The following is a 24,237-nucleotide window of genomic DNA, read 5'->3' on the forward strand; positions in this document are numbered from 1 at the left end:
TTACATCTCTCTCTTTTTTTCCATTCCAACTGCTATTACCTGAGTTTATTTCCTATTGAAAAAATCCTGGTACTGTTAAAGATAATAGCAATTTCAAAGTGGCAAAAATGGACAGAATTTTGAATTTGCTGATTTTGGGGTGATGTGCGTTAGAACAAAATATTAGTACACAGCATTTTTGGGTCAGCAGTCCTGAAAAACACAAGGTAGAATGAAAGCTATCAATCCTGCTTGTGTAGGACTTCTGTTGGCAAGTGCTGCTGCTGGAATTACACATTCTGTTGCTACTTACAAATAGAATAATATATTTGAATGATGTATTTGAGGGCTTGGATCACATTTGGCCATCAGAAAGGTTGCTGTTGACTGTACATTTAGTGAGTAGATTAAAACTACAAGGTTTTTTGAACATGTCTAGAAAATAAGTAAAATAATCCTGCCTTCTAAAGAGATTAAGGGTCTCAGGGGATGGAAAGGAGAAAGAGGAGTAGATAAGAAGGCAAATAACATGATTGAAATTCAAGGTTACTGTCAACTTCTAACCTGAACAAGATAAATCCTTTTGCTCTGAGGGCTGGTCCATGTGCCAAAGCTTGCAGTGTTCAGAGGAAAGGACTGGGAAGGAAAACTTTAAAAATTCTATAGAAAATAGGTCAAGTTAAGTTGGTGCTGGTATCAGTTGTCTTTCACTGAGATAGCTAAAAATGGAACTTGTCCCTGCATGAGCTGTTTTGGTGTGGTTAGGGTTTTGTGTCGTGGGGGGGTTTTATGTATTTATTGTTGGTTTGTTTTAGTTTGGTTTTGACCCTTTTATAGCAGGTCATTGTCCCAGGTCACTACTGGAATCAAGAACAGAATATTATCTTGATACATGCAAGAACTGTGCTTTATTTTTCAGTGAAATGCTTATCTCTCATGTGTCAAATGCTTATCTCATCAGCTGTGTCAATTTCTGAAGTCCAACACATCTCAGTAGCAAATATTAATGAGGAATAGTTTGTGCCACATACTGAGTCTGGAGAGTATGTTTATGAATGCTAATAAAATATGCAGGGGATTTTTACCATCTTTGGATCTAGTGTTTAGCATGCCATTAATACAACCTAACTAAGGATGCTAAAATAGTAAGGGTCAGTTATATCCTTCAGTATAAGTGCAACACTGTGAGTATAGTTACCCTGTGTTCTCAAAACACATTGATATGAAAAATTGATTAGGGAGAGAATGAAGAGGAGTGTTGTTTCCATATATCTCTTGGAGGCTGTATCTCTGCATAAGCAAAAAATTAACACACTAGCTTCTAGCTGCTTGTGTCAAAGTGAATCACTCTTTACCACATAATAAAACTACAGACACATAAATATGCAGAGCTGAAACTCTGAATTACATTCTGGAGTTTGTATAAAATTGAAATTAGAGTTCTCAGTAAAAAAAAAAAAAAAAACAAACAATTGTTGCTTTGTTTCCCCTGAGATTTATTGATGAGATATATGTTACTATAGTATAATATATGAAATGCTCAGTGTGTGTGTGTGGACCCAGACATTCATGGTCAACTGAACAACTAAATTGGATATTGAATATTGTGAACATCAAATTGTAGCTTGGTTTTAATGAAACTCTCTGTATTCTGCAAGATCGAGTTTAAAACAAATGCCTTAACCTACTGTTATGTGGGAGGATTATGACAATAATTATCAAGCTACTCTATGCCTTACGCAAGTATTTTGAGGAGCCTTGTCAAAATACCAGCTAAATTCATGCCAAAAATGCAATAATTCAGATGAGTAATGAAAGTTTTCAAATGGAAGTATTTAAAATCTATTCATCCAGTTAGACATATTTACAGTCGACACACTTCTTAGTTGTACAAGCTGAATTTCCAGTGTTCACTTGTGAGATTCCACTTGCATCTAAGCTGAAGAGAAAGAAAAGGTTATTCTTTCTTTGCCTCACCATTTTAGAAGGAAGTGATTATGAAGGTTCTCAAATGCTCAAAAGAAAGTATTGCATATCCCACAGGAGAGTGTTTCATGTCTATGATTTTTTTTTTTTTCCTTTTTTATGTAGTGTCAGCTATACCTCTGTACATCTCAACGTCAGTGTGAGTAGAAAGGAAAACTGTATTTTGTTCAAAAACATTTTGATATTTTTGAATACTGACTTGGTATATGACTCAAGCCTGAAACAAAATATTCTTGAATAGGTTTGTGTCAGTGCTTCCTCTCCCCTCTCTCTCCTTTTCCTTCTCCTTCCTACTTTTCCTCCTGGTTTTGTATGACCTCCCCTTTACAGTCTTTGAGTGTGGCCACCACCTCTCTCAGCACGAGCCAGGTGCACTCATACAAAACATGGGATATGCCTCCTTTGTAGTGGTCCTGAGTATTGATGGTCCTTGAGCAGAAGTCCTGATCCATTTGTTTCTACATTTCAGATGTGAGCTGATAATCCAGCTTTCAAGGCTTAACATAAACAAGATGGCAACATTTTGGCAAGGCTTGTGGAGTGACAGCTCATCTCTGTAACTTTTTTTTTTTTCAGTTTGGTGTGAGACTTTCTGAAATGTCAGAGGGAACAAAAAGAAAGTTTTTGGAAGTGAAGAAAAAGAGGAAGCACAAAAAAACCCAGATGCTTCCTCAGGACTGTTTTGAATTTTAATTCTCTTCAATCTGGGACATTTTCACTTGAAAGGCATTGTAGGACCATGGCAATTAGGAATGGCACAGACATGCTCAGGTGGTCTCTTTTCTGTCCCCTCACTGTAATGGAAGCATTTCTGCAACAGAAGCTTCTTTCGAAGCTAAACTTAGAATGCTGCTGAATTTAGGGTGAAGATAAAATACCAGTGTTTGCTAGCTTATTAGATAAGCTCCATAAAGTGTCTGTCTCTTTAGGTATTAGTAGGTTTTTAAAATCCCAGTAAAGAAAGTGGAAAGAATTGGGCTATCTTTCTAATCTTGTGCTTCAGGTTTATGCAGATTTATCCAACTATCCATTGACCATGAAAGTAGTGTGAATATTTTATTAGGCTTTTGTTTGAAGGTAACCTTTAATTAGTAATGCTTCATAATTGCAAAATGTTATGATCCAAAGGAATTTTCAAGAAACCTGGGGAATGTTAAGGTGGTCTTGTTAAGTCTAGGTTGTATTAAGAAGCAGGAAGGGTAGAGAGCGTAACATTTGTGAGATGAGCTGTGCTTCATAATTTTGAAAGCCAAGAAGGTTAAATAAATAGGCAATAAAAGAAGTAGGTGTTAAGGATAAAGTGCCATTCAAAGCTTTTGTTGTTCTGCACCTCTTCTATCTTGCAACTAAAACACTTTTTTTTTGGTGCAGGTTTGTTCTCTGTCCCAAGAATATTTTTCAGGGCTGAACTTGTGATAAGAAAGGCATAGTATTATATAACTGACATGAAAAAGGTTATCGTCCCATATTCTTTGCAAAAGTAAATACTATCAAATAGAATTACTTTCTTCATGATTTACAGTGCTGATTTCAAATACTGTTTTTTTTTTACGTTACATACTTTTTTGTTTTTAAATATTATTTAAGTATTAAGTGAGTTTGTTTCAAAGCATGTGGGTTATATCTGGATAATGCATCTGCATTATATACTCATTGCCCTTTCTTAGTCAGATTTCTGCTTGTATGCTTTTTAATCACTGAACCAGGTTTAAATTTTGCCAGTGCACCTTTCCTGCTCTTTCCTACATTTCAGGGTCAGAGAGTTTGGGGGGTTTATTGCAATTCAGCCACCCTTGCCACTTGTAGCTGCATAGTCTTGCTGCTGTGCCAGCTGGAAGCTCCATGCTCTTGGGAGTGCTTGTAGCATAACTGGGGCAGGGAACCTGCCACTTGAATGGGGGCTGGGGGTAGAAAAGCCCCAGTCTGCAGCAGGCACAAGTTATAACTCTCAGCTGATTGACATATCTGGTAGGGAGTAAAGGCAATTCCTCCCCTTCTCTTCCTTCCCCTCTAGGGCAGGAGGGCTCAAGTCAAAAAATTTCCTTCTTGAGTGGCAGCAGCTGATAGTTGTTGAATTTTGGCAATTTCTTCTAAATTGTGGGAGCTGCTGTGGTGTAGCAACACCTGCAGTTCAGGGGAATGAGATACTGCAAAGTGAGCATTTTGCGCTGCTGAGGGTGAAGCCCTCAACTGTCAGGCTCCCTGACACTTGAAGGTACTCCCAAGATCGCTGCAGGGGGGTAGCATTCTGAATTAAAAAATCATCAGCAAAAGTAGAACTGTGATTGCAACGCATCACTCTTGTTCCAATCAGTGAATATTTATCTGTGTTACTGGAAAATTTTAAACTAGTAACTTCATGTTCTAAGCTAGAAGACAATTGCTTTTATGGTAGTGATATTTTATCCCTACGGAACAGTTGTTTAAGTCCTATGTGTAACTTGTCCCTGTCTAGCTGAAATCCTATTGATGAATAAATAAAGACTTAGCTGAAGTGAATTATCGGTGATCATATATGAACTAGTAGCACTCTTACTGCTCTAGTTTTTAAATTCAAAACCATTACCAACCCAGTGCCAATGTTTTCCATCTCTATCTGGAGTATTAATGAAGATTCTTTAATACTTGCTATCATCCTTTTTATTAGTTTATATATATGCATTTGTGTGTGTGTACACATACATTGTTATATGCTGTAATAAAATATTCATAGCTGTTTTCACTGGGCTCATATATTTGATGTACTGGATTTATATACTTGAGGTGGAAAATCAAAAAATTATTGCCTAATAATTTTCCTTATCTCTCTTCGACAGTCATAACGAACGAAAAGTAACTTGCAAACATCCAGTAACAGGACAGCCATCACAGGACAACTGTATTTTTGTTGTGAATGAACAGTAAGTGGCACCTGTTTCAATCTATAAAATACGTGGTTTAAAACTTGCTAATATAGATGTAAGATTCAGTGATTGCTAACTGCAATATTTTTTTTCCAAGTCAGATTAGCATGTGTAAAGTTTTACTTCTTTAAATTACTTAAGTTATATTAAATATTTAATACTAATTTTTAAGATAAAAAAACATAGCTCAGATTAGTTACGTCATAGAAATAAACTGTGTTCATGCACTGTGTGATTTTTCCACTTGTCACTTTAGTTATTCTGTAGTGTTAGCAAACGACCTATATAATAATCCAATAAACTTCCAAAAAGGAATCGATTTTTTAATCACTTAGGTACAATCACATGCCTTTAATCTATCATGTTTTGCCTGATAGTTTCTCCTCAATCAGTTATTTTCTTCGCCAGTTTAGACACTTTCTGAATCATTGGATAATAACTTGGTTTTGCTGTCTTTGCATTAGTTTTGTAGAATCCACAACAATGTGAGAATGTATGCGTGGAAGTCATACCTGACCTCAAGATCTTATATGTGGCTGGGTATTGGATGTCCTACTCACCATCATTGCTGCACACGTTATACGGTGGCTAAAATAAAAACCAGAACTGCAATATGTGAAATTGCACAAATGTGCATGTTCTCACTGAAGTGGGACAAAGCCATATAGGGTCTTTGGAGATCATTTCTTCCCATTTCCATCTCATGCTCATTACCTGTCTTTCTCCTTCCCACCAACACCTTACGCTAATAGAGAAATCCTATTTTAAAACAACCTCTTAGAATTCATCTATAATAAATTTAAGTTTAAAACACGATGTAGGTAACTTTACAAGGAAGTGTGAATTGATTTCAAATTGAAAATGTAGGACACAGGCTGTATTAGGCTACATCTAGGAGTGCTTTTTAATAGCAGTCTGCACACACAGCATGTTCTAGTGTTGTTGCATATTCTATTTTCAGGACTGCTGCAGCAATGACATCTGAAGAAAAGAAGGAGCGACCAGTAAGCATGATATGTGAAGCAACTAACTATAATCTGACATCAGATTATGCTGCTCATCCAATGAGCCCTGTGGGCAGAGTAAGTCTTTATGTCCAAATTACATTAAAATAATTCCGTTATTCCACAAGGTACTAGCCAGTGCTTTATATTAGTATTCCATTGCAAAAGAGAAGCAAAGCATATATTTTTTTCAGGGCACTTGGCTCCTTTCATGTTTAATTTGGAAACTGAAGTGTCTGAAACAAATTATCACTGAAGCTGTAATTTTTATCAGGTATCTCAGATCTTATGACTTCACATACTTAAATTGTTTACAGAATCTGACCTTTCTAATCTGTTTGAACAGCAAAATCTTGAGTGACTAATCAGACACCTGGGTAAGCATTGTTACGGAAATTGCTTGATCACAAACAATTGACTAGATTTCTCCAGGTAAAGTAGAGAAAATTATAGTTTTGTGTAAGAATTAGTTACAAGAGAGATGTAAGGTGACCCTGTGGGGAAATTAAAGGGCAGATGACATGATTTGCTGTTATTGGACCAGAAGTAGAAGTCCTGGTTTCCTAGGAAAATTCCTGGGAAAAGTCTTGTAGATTCCTAGGTCATCTTAACTTGTGTCCTGCTTTCTCCATTCACACAGCTTCTCAGAAGGTTAACATAAATGCCCAGATGTTTATCGAGGTGATGGGTTCAATGATATCAACTTTTCAGTTCACTGGATAAAGCTACTGAGGCTACTGAGTGCATTTTTTTCCATTTTCTGGACAGCTTTCCTGAAATGAAAGTGCTCTTGCTAAAAATTAAGAATTTCCTTAAATTTGTTAGGACACCAAGATAACAACTTTGATCAGCGATGACAGACAAGAACCCTGTAATCTCTTCTACCCAGCAGTTAACATTTCAACAAGGAAAAGAACCCCATACTTTTGCTAGTCGTTGAAAATTTGACCCTGAGAAGTGCTTTTCAGCAGACTAATCTAGCCTGCAAGAGAAAAATAAAATTGGGAATGTGTTTTAGCTGAGAAAATTCCTTGATTTCAGAAACTTGAAGTAATTTTCCATGTAGTAGGAAACATTGTAAGGTTTCTTTAAGTGTATTTTGGATACATTTTTTTGTTGTTTTAAATGTCTTATTTGACAGGCAGAATGCTTGACCTGCATTAGAAAACTGTTATTCAATGAGAGAAGTGTCTTAATCTATTAGTGTTGCTGGGAGAAAAAAAAAGAAGTCACAGATGAATTATAAACATTAACAAAATCCATCTCAACTTTCACATGGTCATGTTTAAATCCATGCAGGAAAGCCAGTTCAAAACAAAACAAACTAGAAAAAACCCCACCAGCAACAGCAAAAGGCAAACCAAACACAGCTAAGCCCTAAAACAGCCAAGCAAACAAAAAACCCAAGATAACTTATTGTTAGAGTTGTAATAGTGACGTAAATGGCAATAGTTACACAGAAAATTAATTACAGCAGAACTAGCTAGGAAGCACTCTCAGGTTAAGTGTAAGAAAGGGATTACAGTTTAGGAGCATGTGTTTTTCAAACATATTTTTCACATTTCTCTTTCAAAAGAGAAGTTTCAAATACCATTTAGCATGTTTGTTCCATAGTGTTCTAGAAGTAAATTGAGATTGCTATGGCTCAGTTACTGTAAGTTCTTTACTTTCATTGGTTAATGACACTTTAGCTTCCTTTGGATATTATTATATTTTGAAAAAATAGACTTTTATTCTACTTTTCCTCCTTTCTGTTCTAGTTATTTAAATGCACTTAAAATATGATTGCTATGACTGTATGTACAATTACTACATGAGGTTTCAAGTGTAAATTTGTCTGAATTACTGCAACACCATTTTAAGTTTTGTCTTCAGGAGCTGAATGCTTGCAAAGTAGAACCACAGCTAATATTAGTCAGTATTTTTTGGTGGTTATTTAAGGCTAATGAGTTGAATCAGTTTTTAAAGATAACTATATAGAAATTGCCCACTGGTTGTACCTGGATACAACTGACTTTTTTCTATGTTTTTATTCATATCTCCCAACACTAGAACCTGAAATTCATAGCTGTCTTATCAACCTTTAATATGTAGAGGCTCTGTGTATTGCAGCACAATAAAAGGATTAAAATATTGGTGAGGAAAGTAAAATACAGAACAGAAGAATGCTTCATGTGGTTGCCACACCTATTTAGGTGTTTCTGTTTTCAGAGATAACTCATGAACACACCTAATATTGGAAAGTAATGAAGAATGGAGGGAAAGTTTGTTGTACAACTAAAGTTTCAGACAGCTGAGGGGTATAGAAATAAGTTCTCCCTTTCATTAATTTTAATTGATCCCAAATAGATATGGAACTTAGAGAAGTTTCTATTTTGTGGCAGAAAGATTCACTGGAGTCTAATCCTGCTCCTGTCTAGCGGCTAAGATGAGATGAGGCAAAAATCAATCTCTCCCCAGTAAAAGACTTATTTCTAATGCTCCTTTCCCACTATATACATGATGCTGGCCAAATGACACACTACAGCTTTGTTAAGTGCTGCTTCTTCCTTATTAGCTTGAAATGCATTTCTAAACTTGAAGCCAATAGCACAGACTGTGAAAAAGATCTACACAGGCTTGAGATTGCCACAGAGATGTATATTTCCACCTGTCTTTTTTAAAATTAAGAAGTTGTTTTTGTAGTTGTCTTGTGTTATTTTTTTCCCCTCCCCCCAACTTTTAAAATCAATACTTTAGACAAATATGATTATATGTCCTGAAATACATTCAGGGAATCAGCTTTTTAATGTGTAAAGTCAGTCATATTACCAGTCACCCTCCTCAGTTCATCTCCCCTGCTCTTCATTGCTGTCCTGATTATCAGCAAAATAAGGCTAACAGTTTTCTTACAGTAAGTGGAATTAAGTGTTAGCCCAGGACAGCTGCTGCAGAGCTCCTCGTGTCTTGTGTTACAGCTAGGATGTATCACATTGTTGATAAATATTCATCAGTTTGTTGATAGATATTTCGTGCAGTGCTTAAGCAAGTCCAGCTTTAAATGGCTAGTTTAGGTATAGCCATACATGTCTTCTCAGAATTCAGGTTAGCAAGAAGTTTTGGAGTAATAGTCATGAGATACATTAACAAACAGCATAGTAAACTGGAGAAATGTAAAGGGCAGTACTGGTGCTCGGGGCCGTACATATGTACTGTGTTTTCATGGTTTGTATTCAGACTAGTGCAGTAGTGCTCATTGTGCATCTTATTTTTTTAGTCTTGTCTAAAATAAATCCAATTTACTCTACTATGCAAACCAAAGCACAGTAAGAGTGGATGATTGGAGATTTGATTCAAGAGCAACCTCTTGGTCCAAGCTAAAATGCTGAGGCAGAAACCCACTCAGCTCATGGAAAACTTCAACATTGGAGGGCACGGAAATTGCCTACAAAATCCAGAAGGCAACATCATATTTGTGGTTTGGAAGATAATGTAAGCCTTAAAGACTGGGAACATATTTTTAAACAGAAATTCAAAGTAACAAGGATTTAGATTTCCATTCTTTGAGTTCACATGCAGAAAATTTCCTTATCAGCCAGGTTCTCAACTCATGTTTTTCAAACATAGGTGCAATAAGTTTAGTGTTAATTAATTACTTTTGTGCTGGTTCTGAAACTGGGGAAGAAGCCTCACTTAAATTCTGTGTCCTCTATCAGCTAAGCAGAGAGAAGAGCAGCTTGCAGAGTGATGAAGTGTGCAGCCCCAGCTACTGACTGGTCAGTTGCCCAGAGTTCAAAACCCTGCCAGTGTTTGTTTCTTCAGGTTTGGGAAAGAGAGAATATCACTGGATGGACTTATTGGTTTATTTCTCAGTACAGGGATCCTTCCGTAGGTTTTGGCTTTGGAGGCATCACAGTTGATGGGACCATTCCTTAGAACAAGTCATATGGTACCAGATGTGACTGAGTTTGCTAGCTCTCTTACCTTCTACACCTTCCAGCAAGTAGTTAGTAGTTGGACCCTTCATGCACTATCCTCCTTCTCTCTTTGCCTTCTCCAGAAGCTGGAGCTGTGCAATATATCCTGTATTTTTAGTGCTGTGGGGTAAAAAATAGTTGAGCCCTTTAATTTATTTTTTTTTTACCTTTCTTTCTGTTTCCTCAGTTTGACATATATTAGATATGTGTGTGAAAAAACAGGGGATGGCCAGGGATCCCAGACATAACAAGAAGAGGAGGTGATTTAAAAAGTTTGAGAACTCATAATTAGATTATATATACACCTACAATATTTCAATATCCTAAAATACGCATTGTCTTGAGGCTCAGAATTTGTTGTGAACACTTACTCTCTTTATGCAGCGTGTGGTAAAATAATCGCAAGTCATCTAAAGTGTTCTCTGTATTAACTAAAATTAGAAAACACTTATGATGCTGTGTTTAAAGAAAGCTTGTATTCACGGTTGGTAAGATGTAACCCATTAAAACTTTGGTGTGAGCTCAGTAAAATTGGAGTCAATATGGTTTATCATCAGACCTACCTAAGAGATATCTATCTGAATTTGTTAGCAGACTTGACATAGTAGTACTTGTGGTTGGTTGTATTTTCAGAAGCATCCTTAATGCATTAGCCGTTTTACAAGCATAGGAAGTCTGGAACACTCTTGAGAGGTTTTGAACCTTTAATAGCTAATATTAGAGCAAGTATGAGTGTTGTAAATGATTTCTGATCAAAATCTTGGCATAGCTCTTGTGTGATATGCCAATATAGTAGCCATGCAGGTTAACTGAGATAGATGTAGTTAACTTTATAATGTACTCTGGATTGTTATAGGTTCTCTGTGTGTTTCTTTTTTACAGATGGATGTCATAATTCTCTTGGCTTCTTACAAACCTTTGTCCATTTTGCACTGGTAGAATTTTTCAGATGAAAATGTGAAAGATTTTTACTTCTATTTTTAATTAGGTTTTCAATTGCTTCCTCTATCTTGCTTTCCAAACAGGGTTGAGTCAAGTTTCTCTATCTCCAAAGGAAATTAAAAGCACTGTGATTGTTTTTATATTCCCTCCTGATTCTTTCAAAAAAGGAATACAAAATGACCTTGTTCTATTGTGTTGTAGTCTTAAGGCAAACACACATGGTGTTTGTAATGTTATTCTTTTTTGACTAAGCTATGCTGTATTCTTCAGTTAATGACATCGTTGACAAAAGCTGCACATCATTTTAAATTGCAGTTTTCAGTTTATGATTTTTAACCTACTGTGGAATTCTCTGAAGCATGTATAAAACCCAGCTCAATTCTGTGATGTGTGTTGAGAGCATTTCCATAGAGAAACCCCATACCCTAATTTGCAACAAGAAACGAATGTTTGTTTAGCTTTCTTCCTCCTTTAGGAACTTTACATAACCTTATGATTAGTCTCAGTAGTAGAGATGGGGAAGCTGAAGCACAGGATTATATTGTCTCAATTCAAATGGTGAATTTGGAGCAGAGCCATGAACACAGCTTAAAAAACATGTTTGTGTTTTACTTCTTTTGCAGAGTGGGATACTTTGCTATATCACATCACACAGTCTCTGAGGCACCAATTCTTACAGAATATAAAACACAAGTAAATGTTGAGCTCAGTTGCAGAACAAACTTTCTCAACATACACTGAAAAGAATTATGTGTGAATTGGCAAAGCACTGCACGTTTCTTTATGCCTTTTCCAATTTCTTGTGGTAGACGTATAGGTAGAAGAAGGATAAAATCTAAAATGGGTTATTTATCCTACTTTTCTTAATCTGTGATCATTGCATAGCTGTAAGGTTGTAAAAGGTATCAGCAACAGCAGATATAAGCACTGGAGTTTCAGGGCAAAAGTTTCAAAGTAGGCCTTAGTGCAAGCAGGTAAAATAATGAGTATTCAAACCAGCCAAGAGATCACAGAGCAAAGTGTTCTTGAGAGGGAAGAAAGAATAAAAAAAAATTACTATGTATTAGGAAAGGGGAAGTTACATCTTGTTGAAATCTGAACAAGTTTTCATGTATTAGGCCCGTGTTGGGATTAGGAAAGAGTAGAATTTTCTTGCACAGGTGATGTAGTTTTTAATAATAATAATTCTGTTAGTTTTACTTCTCTTTCTACAGCTTGGTAGGCTTTCTGCCTACCTTATAAGAAGGTCAGATATGTATTTGGTTGTTTTTCCTTGCTAAAATAAAAATCTTTAAGTACTTCTCTTGGGATTTGTCTTTAAATTTTCTGTAGAGGAGAAAGAAAGAAATGCTGAAGCCAGCAGAACCATCATAATAATTATTTATCTAAAAAAGGAATGCAGTTTGTATTCTGCAGTCCCCTGGAGGAACATGTATAAGAAAAAGTTCTTAAAAAAAAGAAAATGTGTTATGATTTTTCAGCAGATATTGATGTTATGTTTTCTCTAACCTGTTCAACTCAATTCAGACATCACGATCTTCAAAGAAGGTTCATAATTTTGGCAAGAGATCAAACTCAATAAAGAGAAATCCTAATGCACCAGTTGTCAGACGTGGCTGGCTCTACAAACAGGTACTCTTCCCCTCTTTACCTCCTTTTTTTTTTTTGGTAAGGTGTATAATGCACAAAAAACCAATCATTTGCATAAAATACAATGATAGCAATACCAGAGTGAAACAATAGACTGTGAGGAACTGACACATGGTATTTTAATTAGCTACTTATTGGATAACATTGTGATACAAATGAATAAGAGCATCAGACAAGTACAGAACATTGATATATTAGCTATACATATCTTTCTCTAAAATACACAAAGGGCTTGAAAAATCTAGGCAGGTGTTGATAGTAAATAGCTGAATGAATTTCAGGCACGCTGAGATAATGGGACAAGGATATATGGCCCAGCATATTGTTTTCTTAAATTCTGAAGTTTCTTTTGTTAAGCTGTATCTCTTAATTTTTTTTTTAGAAAATAAGTAAATATTTTCAATAACAAACTGGAAAATTAAACAATTTTTTCACATGTGAGAAGACAAAGGAATGCCTGTTTTCTTAACTTGGAGATGACCATCTTAAAACCAGAGATCATTTTAAGTGTTCATATTGAATGTGTATTAATCTGAAGTATGTGCTTTTTAGTATTTAGTGACAGTGTACTTACCCTGATGTAATTTGCTATTCAAAGAATCATAGAATGATTTGGGTTGGAAAGGACCTTAAAGATCATCTAGTTCCAACCCCTCTGCCATGGACAGGGACACCTTCCAGTAGACCAGGTTGCCCAAAGCCCCATCCAACCTGGCCTTGAACACTTCCAGGGAGGGGACATCCACAGCTCTTCTGGGCAACCTGTGCCAGTGTCTCACCACCCTCACAGTGAAAAATTTCTTCCTTATATCTAATCTAAATCTACCCTCTGTCAGTTTAAAACCATTACCCCTTGTTCTATCTCTACACTCCCTCCCCATCTTTCCTGTAGGCCTCCTTCAGGTACTGGAAGGCTGCTATAAGGTCTCCCAGGAGCCTTCTCTTCTCCAGGCTGAACAACCCCAACTCAGCCTGTCCTTATAGGGGAGGTGCTCCAGCCCCCTGATCATCTTTGTGGCCTCCTCTAGAGCTGCTCAAGCAGGTCCATGTCTTTCTTACGCTGGGGGCCCCAGATCTGGACACAGTACTCCAGGTAGAGTCTCACGAGAGTGGAGTAGAAGGGGAGAATCACCTCCCTCGACCTGCTGGCCACACTTCTCTTGATGCAGCCCAGGATACGGTTGGTTTTGGGGCTGTGAGCACACATTGCTGGCTCAGAGTCAGTTTTTCCATCCACCAATACCCCCAAGTCCTTCTTCGCAGGGCTGGTCTCAATCCATTCATTGCCTGGTGTTCTGCAATAGCAGACCACCTGCATTTTCTTGCTCTGCAGGAAATCAAGAGTAGAGTAGTTTGATCAAAAAATTGAACAAGACTGATTAGGCCATGTTAGAAATAATTTTTGTAAATCCACCAAGAACCTGTAAGAACTTGTTTAAACTCAGCTGAGGCAAATGTGTATGGGTAGTTTTGAATCTACATTGTCATTTACTGTCCCTACTCTAATAGGCTGGTATGACTCACGTAACTTTCTGGATGCTCTTGATGAGTCAGTTTTTAAAAATTACATCAGATAAAAAGATCTAGAATATCTGTTTAGTAGAAGGTTTTTCCATGCTTAGATGCTCTTGTGGCCTCTCTTCTCATTCAATGTTGAGAGTAAAAAGTTTTCACAAAGGTGAGAGGGTTTTTTTGCTTTGTTTTGGAGCTATTAAACTTTTTAGCTTGGAAAAAAAGTCACACTATTCCTGAAGTAATGTTTTCTGGATTTTTTAAATAGACCCATTTATTAACTTGATTGAAATGTGATATCCAAATTATAGCACAGGTGATTGTGCACATGAGTGTCTATGTTATCTTTGCTGACTATTTCTGAATAAGTTAGATTCTTGATGATCTGGCTTTTCATTCTGAGGTCCTTTGTAGTGAGTTTTACATGTATGAAAAGATACGGTTTTGTACCTGAACTAACTTACTGGAATGCTCTAAAGATCCTAGTTGTTTTGTGTCTCTTATTTCACATCAAGCCATGAATATTCAGCATATAAAGTAGTACAAAGATGTTGCTTTCCTAGAAATTATACTCTGTATTCATATTACCAATCCATTTTAGTGTATTATTTTACTAATGAAGAAATGAGGTATTTTTTAAGATCACAGAATTATGTTGGTTGGAAGGAACCTTTTGATCATCTAGCACAACCTCCCCCTGCTCAAGCAGGCTCATCCAGAGCAGATTGTCCAGGACTCTGTCCAGCTAGGATTTGAGTATCCTCATAGGTGGAAACTGCACCACAACCTCTCCGGGCAACCCAGTGTTTTATCACTCTCAGTAAAAAAGTTTACCTCTGCTTAGATTAAATTTCACATTTCTTAATTTATGCACATTGCCTCTTGTCTTGTCAGTGGGCACCCCTGGGAAGAGTTTGGCTCCATCTTCTTTACACTCTTCCATCAGGTATTTATACACATTGATAAGATGCCCCCTTGAGCTACCCTTTCTCCAGACTGAACAGTCCCAGCTCTCTCAGCCTCTCTTCACATGACAGATGCTCCAATCCCTTAATCACCTTTGTGGCCCTTTGCTGAAATCACACCAGTATGTCCATGTTTCTCTTGCACCAGTGAGCCCAGCACTGAACCCAACACTCCAGCTAGACCTCAGTAGTGCTCAGTAGAGAGGAAGGATGTCCTCCCTCCATCTGTTGGTACCACTGTTAATGCAGTCCAGGATGCTGACTGTCGCCTTTGCCATGAGGGTACACTGCTGGCTCATGATCAGCTAGTTGTCCACCAGGAGCCCCCTAGGTCCTTCTCCACAGAGCTCCTTTTTAGCTGATCAGCCCTGGTGTGTACTGGTGTATGGGGTTTTTCCTTTCCAGATGGAGGACTGAGCATTTCCCTTTATTGAACTTCATGAGATTCTTCTCTGCCCAATTTCTCAGCCTGTCAAAGTCCCTCTGAATGACAGCACAACCATCTGGTGTATCAGCAACTTCTCATAGTTCATATTATCTGCAAACTTGCTGAGGGTGCACTCTGTCCCAGCATGCAGGTCATTAATGAAGATATTAAATAGTCTTGGCCACGGTATTAACCTGTGGGGTAAACCACTAGCAACTGGCCACCACTGGTGCCATTGATCACTGCTCTCTGGGCCTGGTAGTTCATCCAGTTTTCAATCCACCTCACTGTCACAAGGCATAATGTTGGACAGGGTTTATGTGTAAAATTATTTAAATACTGTGATGTTTGTTTTTTGTAAGAAAAGGGGTTGCTATATGTTTCCATGTTGTAATAGTAATTGAAAGCCAACAGATACTATCTTAAATTGACAGTGAAAGCTTGTGCAGTTTTTTTTTTGATAGTAAGATAATTTTCTTAACATGTTTATGTAATCACAGAGAACAGCAAGTTTTGTTTGCCTGAGGGTATGCTGTCTCATTGCATGTAATGCTATTCTGCTGTCATTTTTCTACTAATTTTTAAGTCCAGAGTCAACTCTGGTTTTTGGAAGGTGTTTACTGTGAATATACTGTTACCGTGTTATGACATAACCATAATGAAGAGGAAACAATAATTAGTAAATCCACTGATACAGAAAGGATGTACTTTAAAGTAGGAAAGAATTTAAAATATGAAAAACACACAATTGTTTTGTGTGAGCCTCTGCTATGTCTGAAGAAAGCCAAAAGATCATTCCTAGCATGTCTCTTTGCTGTCAGAATTTTACATGTGGCCATGTAGAAACCTGTTAGTGTGTTTTGAGTGATGGGATAAATGTGATTTTGCATAACAACCTCTTCAGAAAGTCTGTCTGAGGGTTTGTGATAATTCTTTATACTGAAGAAGTTTGAGTATTTTCACATTGTACAGTTGATTTTTATGGCTGGTGTCCTTTGGGCTGGGGGTCCAACATCCTAATCCACTACTGGGACCCTTGTCAGTGAGGTGATGAAGGCAGTCTCCGCTCCCCATGTCTGCCTTTCCAGCTGTGAAATAGGAGCTGACTCCTATGGGCAGTGTTTCCAGACTTCATTAGTGTTTGTTAAATCACTTTGAGCTCCTCAGAAGGAAGGTGCTATAAAGTGTTTAGTTATTCTACTTACGAAAATGTTTGTGGCAAAGGGGTTTTTAACTTTTTCTGAACATTTCCTAGCTAATGCTTGCTTTACCCTTTCTTCTCCCTCCTTCAGCTCATTTTGTCCACCCCAAAAAAATAGTAGAGTTTGAAATATGAGGTTAAAAATTATGATGACTTATCTCAAAAAAAAACCCAAAACAACCCCGAAACCAAACCCACCCCTCAGTTTTTCATTATAGAATCCCTCTTCTTGGCTGTCACAAAACATACTTACTACAAGAATATCGATAATTCACACATACTTTTCCTCTTGGAACAGATTAACATATTTATTAAATCTGATTCTACTAGGATGTGCATGCTGCAGTGCTCTGGCTTATGTACACTGCAGTAGTGGTAGCAGTCTTTCATTCTGAGTTGTGCAGTGTAAATTGGTTTATAAGCATAAAAGAAAACTAAATTGCTTTAGGAATAAACTTTATTTGGGAAAGAAATTTGCACTAGATATGGTAGTAGAAGACGAAGTTCAGCAGAATTTTTTCAGAGAATAGAGGATGGTATCACAAGTATTACCTTCCTCTTTTCCTTTTTAAAAAAAATTAATCTTTTTTTTTTTTTTTTGGTTAACTGTAGTTTGTAGTCCCTAGCACGCTAAAATAATGGGCTTTTATTTATTCTTGAATCATGTTAACTTCAGGCTTCCTGGGTTATGATCTTTGTTTGCAGTGTCAAGTCTGTGATAAGTCAAAGATACTTAAAATATCTTAGTCAAGAAAATGAACTACTAGCACACCACCACAGTTATGTGGTACGTGGTTTACTTTATGAACTATGACTATTAACAGTCTAAAAGTTCTTACTTGATCACTTTGATTAATACAGGATAGTACTGGAATGAAGTTGTGGAAGAAACGGTGGTTTGTGCTCTCAGATCTGTGTCTCTTCTATTACAGAGGTAAGTTCAGGAGAGCTTCATTTGCAAATTTGAGTGGAAGCAGATAAATTTTAACACACCACTCAATGTAAGAAGAAGCTGTTACTTAACTTAATGGATTAAAATAGTTGTATATCTGTCAATATCCAGGCCTGCTACCATTCCCCCCCCCCGCTTCTTAATTACCAACTTCACGTAATTGTTTCCTGCCTGTCAGGTATGCTCAAACAGCAAACTCATTTACAGCCACCTCTTTTATTAAATTCTGGATTGTAGTTTTCTCACTGCTTCTGTTGCTAGGAACTAAATATGATGCCAGGTTAAATCTGATTTTTCATGCAAATTAAGTAACTGCAATGGGGATAGGAAAAGGGATAGTGCAGGGGAGCTGAAACTCTGCCTTTGGAATGATAAAGAGGATATATATGCCTTTTGGGAATCTAATCAGTGTTCATGAATACTTATAAAGTGAAAGGTTGTCCGATTCCATATGAGTAGAAGTCTCTGCTGTATTTGGAACAAAGAAATCTGTTAGTACCCTTATGTAGCTACATCAGACTTATTTTACATGGGAAAAATTAGCTGCTTATAATTCTAGTCTGGAGATACATATGCTAGAAAACTGACTCCTTCACCATTACAGATTATTAACTGTAGTGCTCCCAAGGGGATAAACAAATGGGATTTGTGCATATGGAAGCATATTCAATCCTGAAATAAGGTGTACAACCATAATAATTTAAAGGATGCTAAGAGCAAAGAAGATTGTAAAGCATAGCAAAATAAAGGAAAATAAACAGTTAAGACTATCTGCAGCCTTAACTGCAGACGAAGAGTAAGAAAGGGTTTCAGTTAAGGATGGGACTTTAGAACTGGTAGAAGTGGTGTTGATGCTGGTGATGCTGAAAGCAGTGACTGACTTTAAAATGCTGTTCTGTTAAAGTGCAGCATGGTTCTAATCTAATCAAGACAAATCAAGTTATGAAACATAAAAGCTATGTAACTGTTTGTTACTGTTCTGAATTACTGAAATGTAATTATTAGGCTTTGTTTCTTTACCCCAAGAATTATACATAGTTGGATAAACCACTGCTTTGTCAGTGTTACGTTAATGGTTGGACTGGATGATCTACAAGGTCTTTTCCAACCTTGATGATTCTATGATTCTGTGTAAGTCAAAATTAAGCTATAATTTCAGTCATGGAGGCATCAACTGTGATACAGTTACACTGCATTTAGTTAAGTGGTCATTATATACTCTGTGCTTTCTTATAGGATTTTCTTGTTTTAAACAAGTCTTCAGGCTCTCTTTTCCAAAGGTTTGGAAGCAAGTGCTGCTTTGTAGCTGCCTTAAGAACAGATCAAATTGACTTAAAGCACTGCACATGAAATATCTCAAAATAAAACAAAAAAGCAATAAGTAAAACTAACAACAAATAAAATAAATACAAACAGCTCTATAATCTTTTGTATTTCTATATATTAGTGCCAAATAAGCTGAAATGCAAGTATAATAGTCTAAGTTGTTTACATTATAAACTTAACTTTTAGCTATCACTCACTTACTAGAAGGCAGTTAAAGCTGATAAACTGTAATTAAACATGTATAATGATAGTCTTAAAGGCATTAGAAATAGCTACCAAAATATAAAAATGTGCACTCTAAACCCTTGGTTTTAATTCTGTCTCAGATATTGAAAAAACAGAAAGAGGGGAGCCATACACCTACTCCCAGAGCGCAAATGGTGTTTCTGGCTGCACAGTTGTGTTGATTGGGGTTTTTTTAGTTTTGTTAGTAAATCTTACTGAACTTCTACAATTGTGTTACAATGTTAGCAGCTTACATCTAATTTATAGATGAAGAGAAAAATTACTTCGCTGTATTTTTTCAGACCTTAGAGAATACTCGTTTTCTGTTTCATGGAGGGATAAAAGACTGCCCGCTTTCATATTGGAAGGTTGTTACTGCAACAAATAAAAGATCCTAGAGCTGGACAGAGATCTGCTATTTTTCTCTTGTATCATTCATACACAGCATACAAGTAAAGATGGGTATGGGGCAGTGTAATGTGTAGATAAAAGCTAGTCTGATTGGAAACAGATTTTTAAAATCTGGAAATGGAATGTAGCAGTATGTCTTTAACAAAGACCAAAGTCCTCCAGACGTGCAGCTGTTCAGTGGAACAAAAATGCTTAATGCTTTTATATGGCACTTGTGGGTGTGACTTAGCAATAAATCAAAGCATAATCCAGCAGAAGGGAATTTTTCCCCAAAACAGCAGTTCAAATAAAGTGTCATTTGCTGTGAATTTTGGGACAGGGGAAAAAAGGAAGATTTCTTTGTGTGTGTCGATAGTAAGATGTAAATACTTGAGACGGGAAGGTGGGATGGTTTCAGGCATATTTATGAATACAATTAAGTACCTGAAAGTAGATCAACTCCCTTAATTTCTTTTCTGCCTTTTAATCAGAATAATTTTATGCTCAGATCTCTAATTAGATAACTATACCAGAAAACATAAATTTTACATCTAACATGTCATGTAATGCTAAAATAGTTGGGCAGAGCTTTCCCCATATGAATAACTTTAATTTAAGTTGTGGCTTTGCATAATTTAGGGAGTAAAGAGAACCGGGGAAAGATTTTTAATTCCATGTATAACAGGTAGTCCTTTTGTGCATTTTACATGTATTTTAATTTTAACAGGATTAATTTTCAGTGCTCGAAACTTTGTAATATCTATGTTTTCATGTTAATTTCATAGATTCATAGTCATTTGTTGTGGGCAGTGTCTTCGGCTAGGAGAGGTGTGATGGGGTACAGTCTCCTAAGATACTGGTAGTTAATAGAAGTTCTGTATCTGAAATACAATTAAGACTGACTTTGTGAATTGTATCCAATTGTTCTTTTATTATAGTATAATTGGATTTAAGAGCTAGTTGTGACATCCAATTAAAATGTCAATTTATTATTATAATGTATTGTTGTAAAATTTTATGTAAAACAAGGTTGTGGAAAAGGGTGTTTGTTTTGTGGAAGAGTTTGTCTTTTACAAATTATCTGGAACATATGTATTCTTACAAATAAAATCTTCGTGGGAATTATAAAAAACTTGTGGCTTAATATGCCTGATAACAGAAGAAGAATGTGCAAGTTTTCTCAAAGGCCAACAATCGTAAGTATTTTAAAATACTTCTGCTCTCATTGGTATTTGCAATTTTTACTGAGCAGGCAATAAATAGAAGGTATTGTTCTTGTCACTGAATTAGAGGCTTGATTTCCATCTGCTTTTCAGTTGTGAAGTCATGTGCAGGTAAGCACTGATCCCCAGAAAAAAACTCAAGGCACAACTATTTCATGGTGTTTTCCATAGGGCAGATTCCATAAGGCAGCTCACGTGGTAAACTTCAACAGAACTAGCACACTCAGGAGGGTTTTTTATGCTTGTCCTTCTTGGGAAAAAGTCAAAGGTAGCCATTTTCAGATGGCCTAGAATTCACGGTGCATAGCAGGGGGAGCACACTTGTGTGATACACGTGTTTTGGCAGAGAGAGACTGCACAATTGCTCTTGTGGGCTGCACACTTCTGAGACTGTATACAGATACATACATAACAAATCAGTCTGGCTTTCCGATTCTCTAATGCATTTTCTTGTTCGTGGTCCTGTGTTGTTAAATGCAGAGTTTCACCGAAGTGTCTGAATACAAGTATTATGTGTCAAAACATTTTTTTTCTCTAATCAAAGACTGTACATTCACAGATGAGAAAGAAGAAGGAATACTAGGTAGCATACTTCTACCTAGTTTTCAGATATCTGTGCTTTCTGCTGAGGACCACATTAACCGCAAATACGCCTTTAAGGTAAGGGAATCCACTTTTCAGTTTAATTTTATGTTAATAAATAGCCTAGTGATAAGAACTCATTTTACTGAGGTGTTATACAAAACAGGATTGACAAACAGCTTCTGAGACTGATTTTTGCATAATACAATAGCAGAGGAATCAAGTATTTAGCCATATTTAGACATAATTACTAGAACTTGTTAGTCTTTTATTTTTAGTTCATGGATCTCAAATACTGTGTGGTGTTTTAGTGTTGTAGACTGCATCTGCAGCTGAGCTTATCCCACGAATGAAAGTTCTGTAGTTATTTAGATATAAAGTATCTTTACATGTAAATAACAATAAGGTTATTTTATCACTTAAATCACAGTATTACATGAATCATTGTTAGGAGTGTTTCACAGCTAATCTTTTTAATCATGATATAAATCACTCTACTAAACATTTTCTCTTGACTTTCTTTTTGATGTTTTATGAGCTCCTTTTGGCTCTTCTTTTGGCCTCCTAAGCAACACATCATTTATTTACTATGGTGAGTACAAATTAAAACTTACTGTGTCATTCAGACTGCAGAAATCTATGCCAAAATCTTATTTATAATAATGATATTAAATTACATTGATGGATAGTCGATAGTTTTTAATAATTGAAAAAAATTAAGGGCTCTTATTGAATATATTAATGGAGAAGCAGCTACAATTGAAAATTACAGGCAATTATTTTGAAAATATGAATGCAGTGACAGAGAAACGTTGAAGTATTCCTTCTGATTTTTTTTCTGATAATATTATTTGCAAAAATCTTATTATAGGTAACATTAGAGTGAGTATACAGTAACATTATTTGCCTCTTTTCTTTTACAGAATCTCATATTTTTATTGCAATGACCATGTCATTTCCAATCAGGCAGCTCATCCAAATATGAGGACCTATTATTTCTGCACAGATACGAGCAAGGAAATGGAGTTGTGGATGAAAGCCATGACAGATGCAGCACTTGTGCAGACAGAGCCTGTGAAAAGGTAGTGTGGATTGACAAAACAGTGGCACGGTGTATTTTTTTCTCATATTTAGTTTGATTTATTTAAATGAAATGGTATACCTTAAAATAGAATGTAAATTGGCTGAAGTAATTTCTCCTTATATTGAAGACCCCTTACCAATTAAACAATGTCAGATAAAACTTTGAAGTAGTAAAAATAATCTGAGTTCTGTTCTGAATATGGACACCTTGGGTATAAGGGGCTAAAAGTAAAAAACCTGACTGATTTCTTTAGCCAGTGGCATCAAAAGAAGTGCAATGACAAATGCTATGTGCAGGCATGTTTGACTTCCCCTGCTCTCCTGACTGAATAGCAGTAGCAGCTCAACTGATGGTAGTCTTTTAGACTTAGGACAGATTTAAGCCAAATTCACAGCTGTAGTTCCTGGCTAAATTAAACAGTTGTACTTATGGGCAACCTGTGGGGAGCCATTCTTGCTCATCATTAAGTTGTCATCAAATTTATACTTACCTGATCTGAAGCCTTATCCTTTATGTATCCACATGCTGACAGTGAAAAGTAATCAATCACTGGAAGTCTTGTGTTCTCAGAAACTGAATATTGTCTGCTGCCATCTAGCCAGTAAGAATTGTTTTTTCTTCTAATGTGGTCCCTTGGGTCCACTCCATGGCATCTCATCAATTGAAAATTTAAAAGCTCGTCCTTATTGATGGCACAGAAGTTATTGGTGATAGCTGCTGTTAATTGATCTATACTGCACTCTGTTAGTTCCTGCTACAGTGAAGCTAAATGTTAGTTCCTGCTACAGTGAAGCTAAATGAACAGCAGTAATGCTGAGAAATTTTGAGAAAAATAGTAAAAAAATCGCATAGACACAGGTACAAAAGAAGGTAAGGTACAATTTTTGCAGAATAGTAACCGCATTCAACTTGTCAAAATACAAGCAGTCTTTCTGAATTTTGCATTGCTAGTGGAAGTCATTCCTGTTAACTTGTTCCTGACATTTCTATATCCCATGTTCCGGTATGGTGCTGGCAGAAGCATAAAATGGAATGCAGAATGATTAGACACTTAATGTTACGTGTTTTAATGTTTTGTGAGCTTCTCAGTCAAACATAAGGAAACTCTTACTTACACAGAAAACTAAGAACACTTTTAAATTTTTACCTGTGCAACTTCTTAGTGACTAATCTTAAACAAAAGGTTGAAATCCTAGCTTTCATCTCTAAAATCATTTAAATATATAGATAGTATATGAAGTATTTAATTCTCTGTATTGGACAGCAGAGTGAAACAGCTTAACAGAAAAAATACGTTGTTCTCTGTACTTTGAAAAAATAACAGATGTGCTTCAAGTTCTCAGGTGTTATGTGTGTTTTTCCCAAAATTGCTGAAAATAAAAGATTTCAGCTTATAGAAAGGAGGAGTGGTAGGTCCAATTACCACAATGAAATTTGATCTGATTATGTATGATTTAATATTGTATATGAAGATGTGATGTTCTTTGTCTCCTGTAACCCTCCTCATGTTTGGGAACAGTAGATGTTACGGGGGAGGGATGAGCAGAGTGAGATTGAGCATAAGCAAGTAGATACTAAATAGCATTTTCACCTTTTACTTTCTCCGTTCAGAGCTTTTAAGAGATTGCTTTTACAAGAATGAAGTCACCTTGACAAAAGAAAATATCTCATTCAGCTTAGTGAATAATAAACTTAATCTGAAAAATCAGTTTTGGTTTGCATTATAAGTGTATTGTGGAAAGCTGTGGGAGCTTACAGATGGAGAAATGATTAAACCAAATCAGACCCACTTAACTTCAAACAAAAATCACATATTGATTGTATAAGCACTTCATAGGGGGAATAATACTGTAGTGGGTCTTCTGAATCTTTTTTGAACTGGTGAATGACCTTCATTTGGTATTTGCGATACTGTGAAGACTGAAGGTAT

At 36.3% G+C, this 24,237-nt stretch overlaps 1 protein-coding gene across 32 annotated transcripts in view; it reads left to right on the top strand.

The window, feature by feature from the left end:
• Positions 1-24,237, top strand: part of PLEKHA5 (pleckstrin homology domain containing A5) — a 168,990-nt gene that overhangs the window by 93,845 nt on the left and 50,908 nt on the right. For 30 of the 32 annotated variants that reach the window (XR_012623481.1, XR_012623482.1, XM_074826304.1 and 27 more), the window contains 6 exons: positions 4,782-4,865; positions 5,830-5,950; positions 12,298-12,402; positions 17,387-17,459; positions 21,201-21,301; positions 22,190-22,305. Coding sequence is in view for 30 of the 32 variants with exons in the window: in XM_074826304.1 (XP_074682405.1) it covers positions 4,782-4,865; positions 5,830-5,950; positions 12,298-12,402; positions 17,387-17,459; positions 21,201-21,301; positions 22,190-22,305 (600 nt within the window). In the remaining 2 variants the exon portion in view is untranslated. Of the gene's footprint in view, positions 1-4,781; positions 4,866-5,829; positions 5,951-12,297; positions 12,403-17,386; positions 17,460-19,330; positions 20,522-21,200; positions 21,302-22,189; positions 22,306-24,237 lie in introns of those variants that run through there. The other 2 variants (XM_074826322.1, XM_074826323.1) reach the window with 2 other exon arrangements.

Source organism: Strix aluco, chromosome 5 (assembly GCF_031877795.1).
Source record: "Strix aluco isolate bStrAlu1 chromosome 5, bStrAlu1.hap1, whole genome shotgun sequence".
Lineage (NCBI taxonomy): Eukaryota > Metazoa > Chordata > Aves > Strigiformes > Strigidae > Strix > Strix aluco.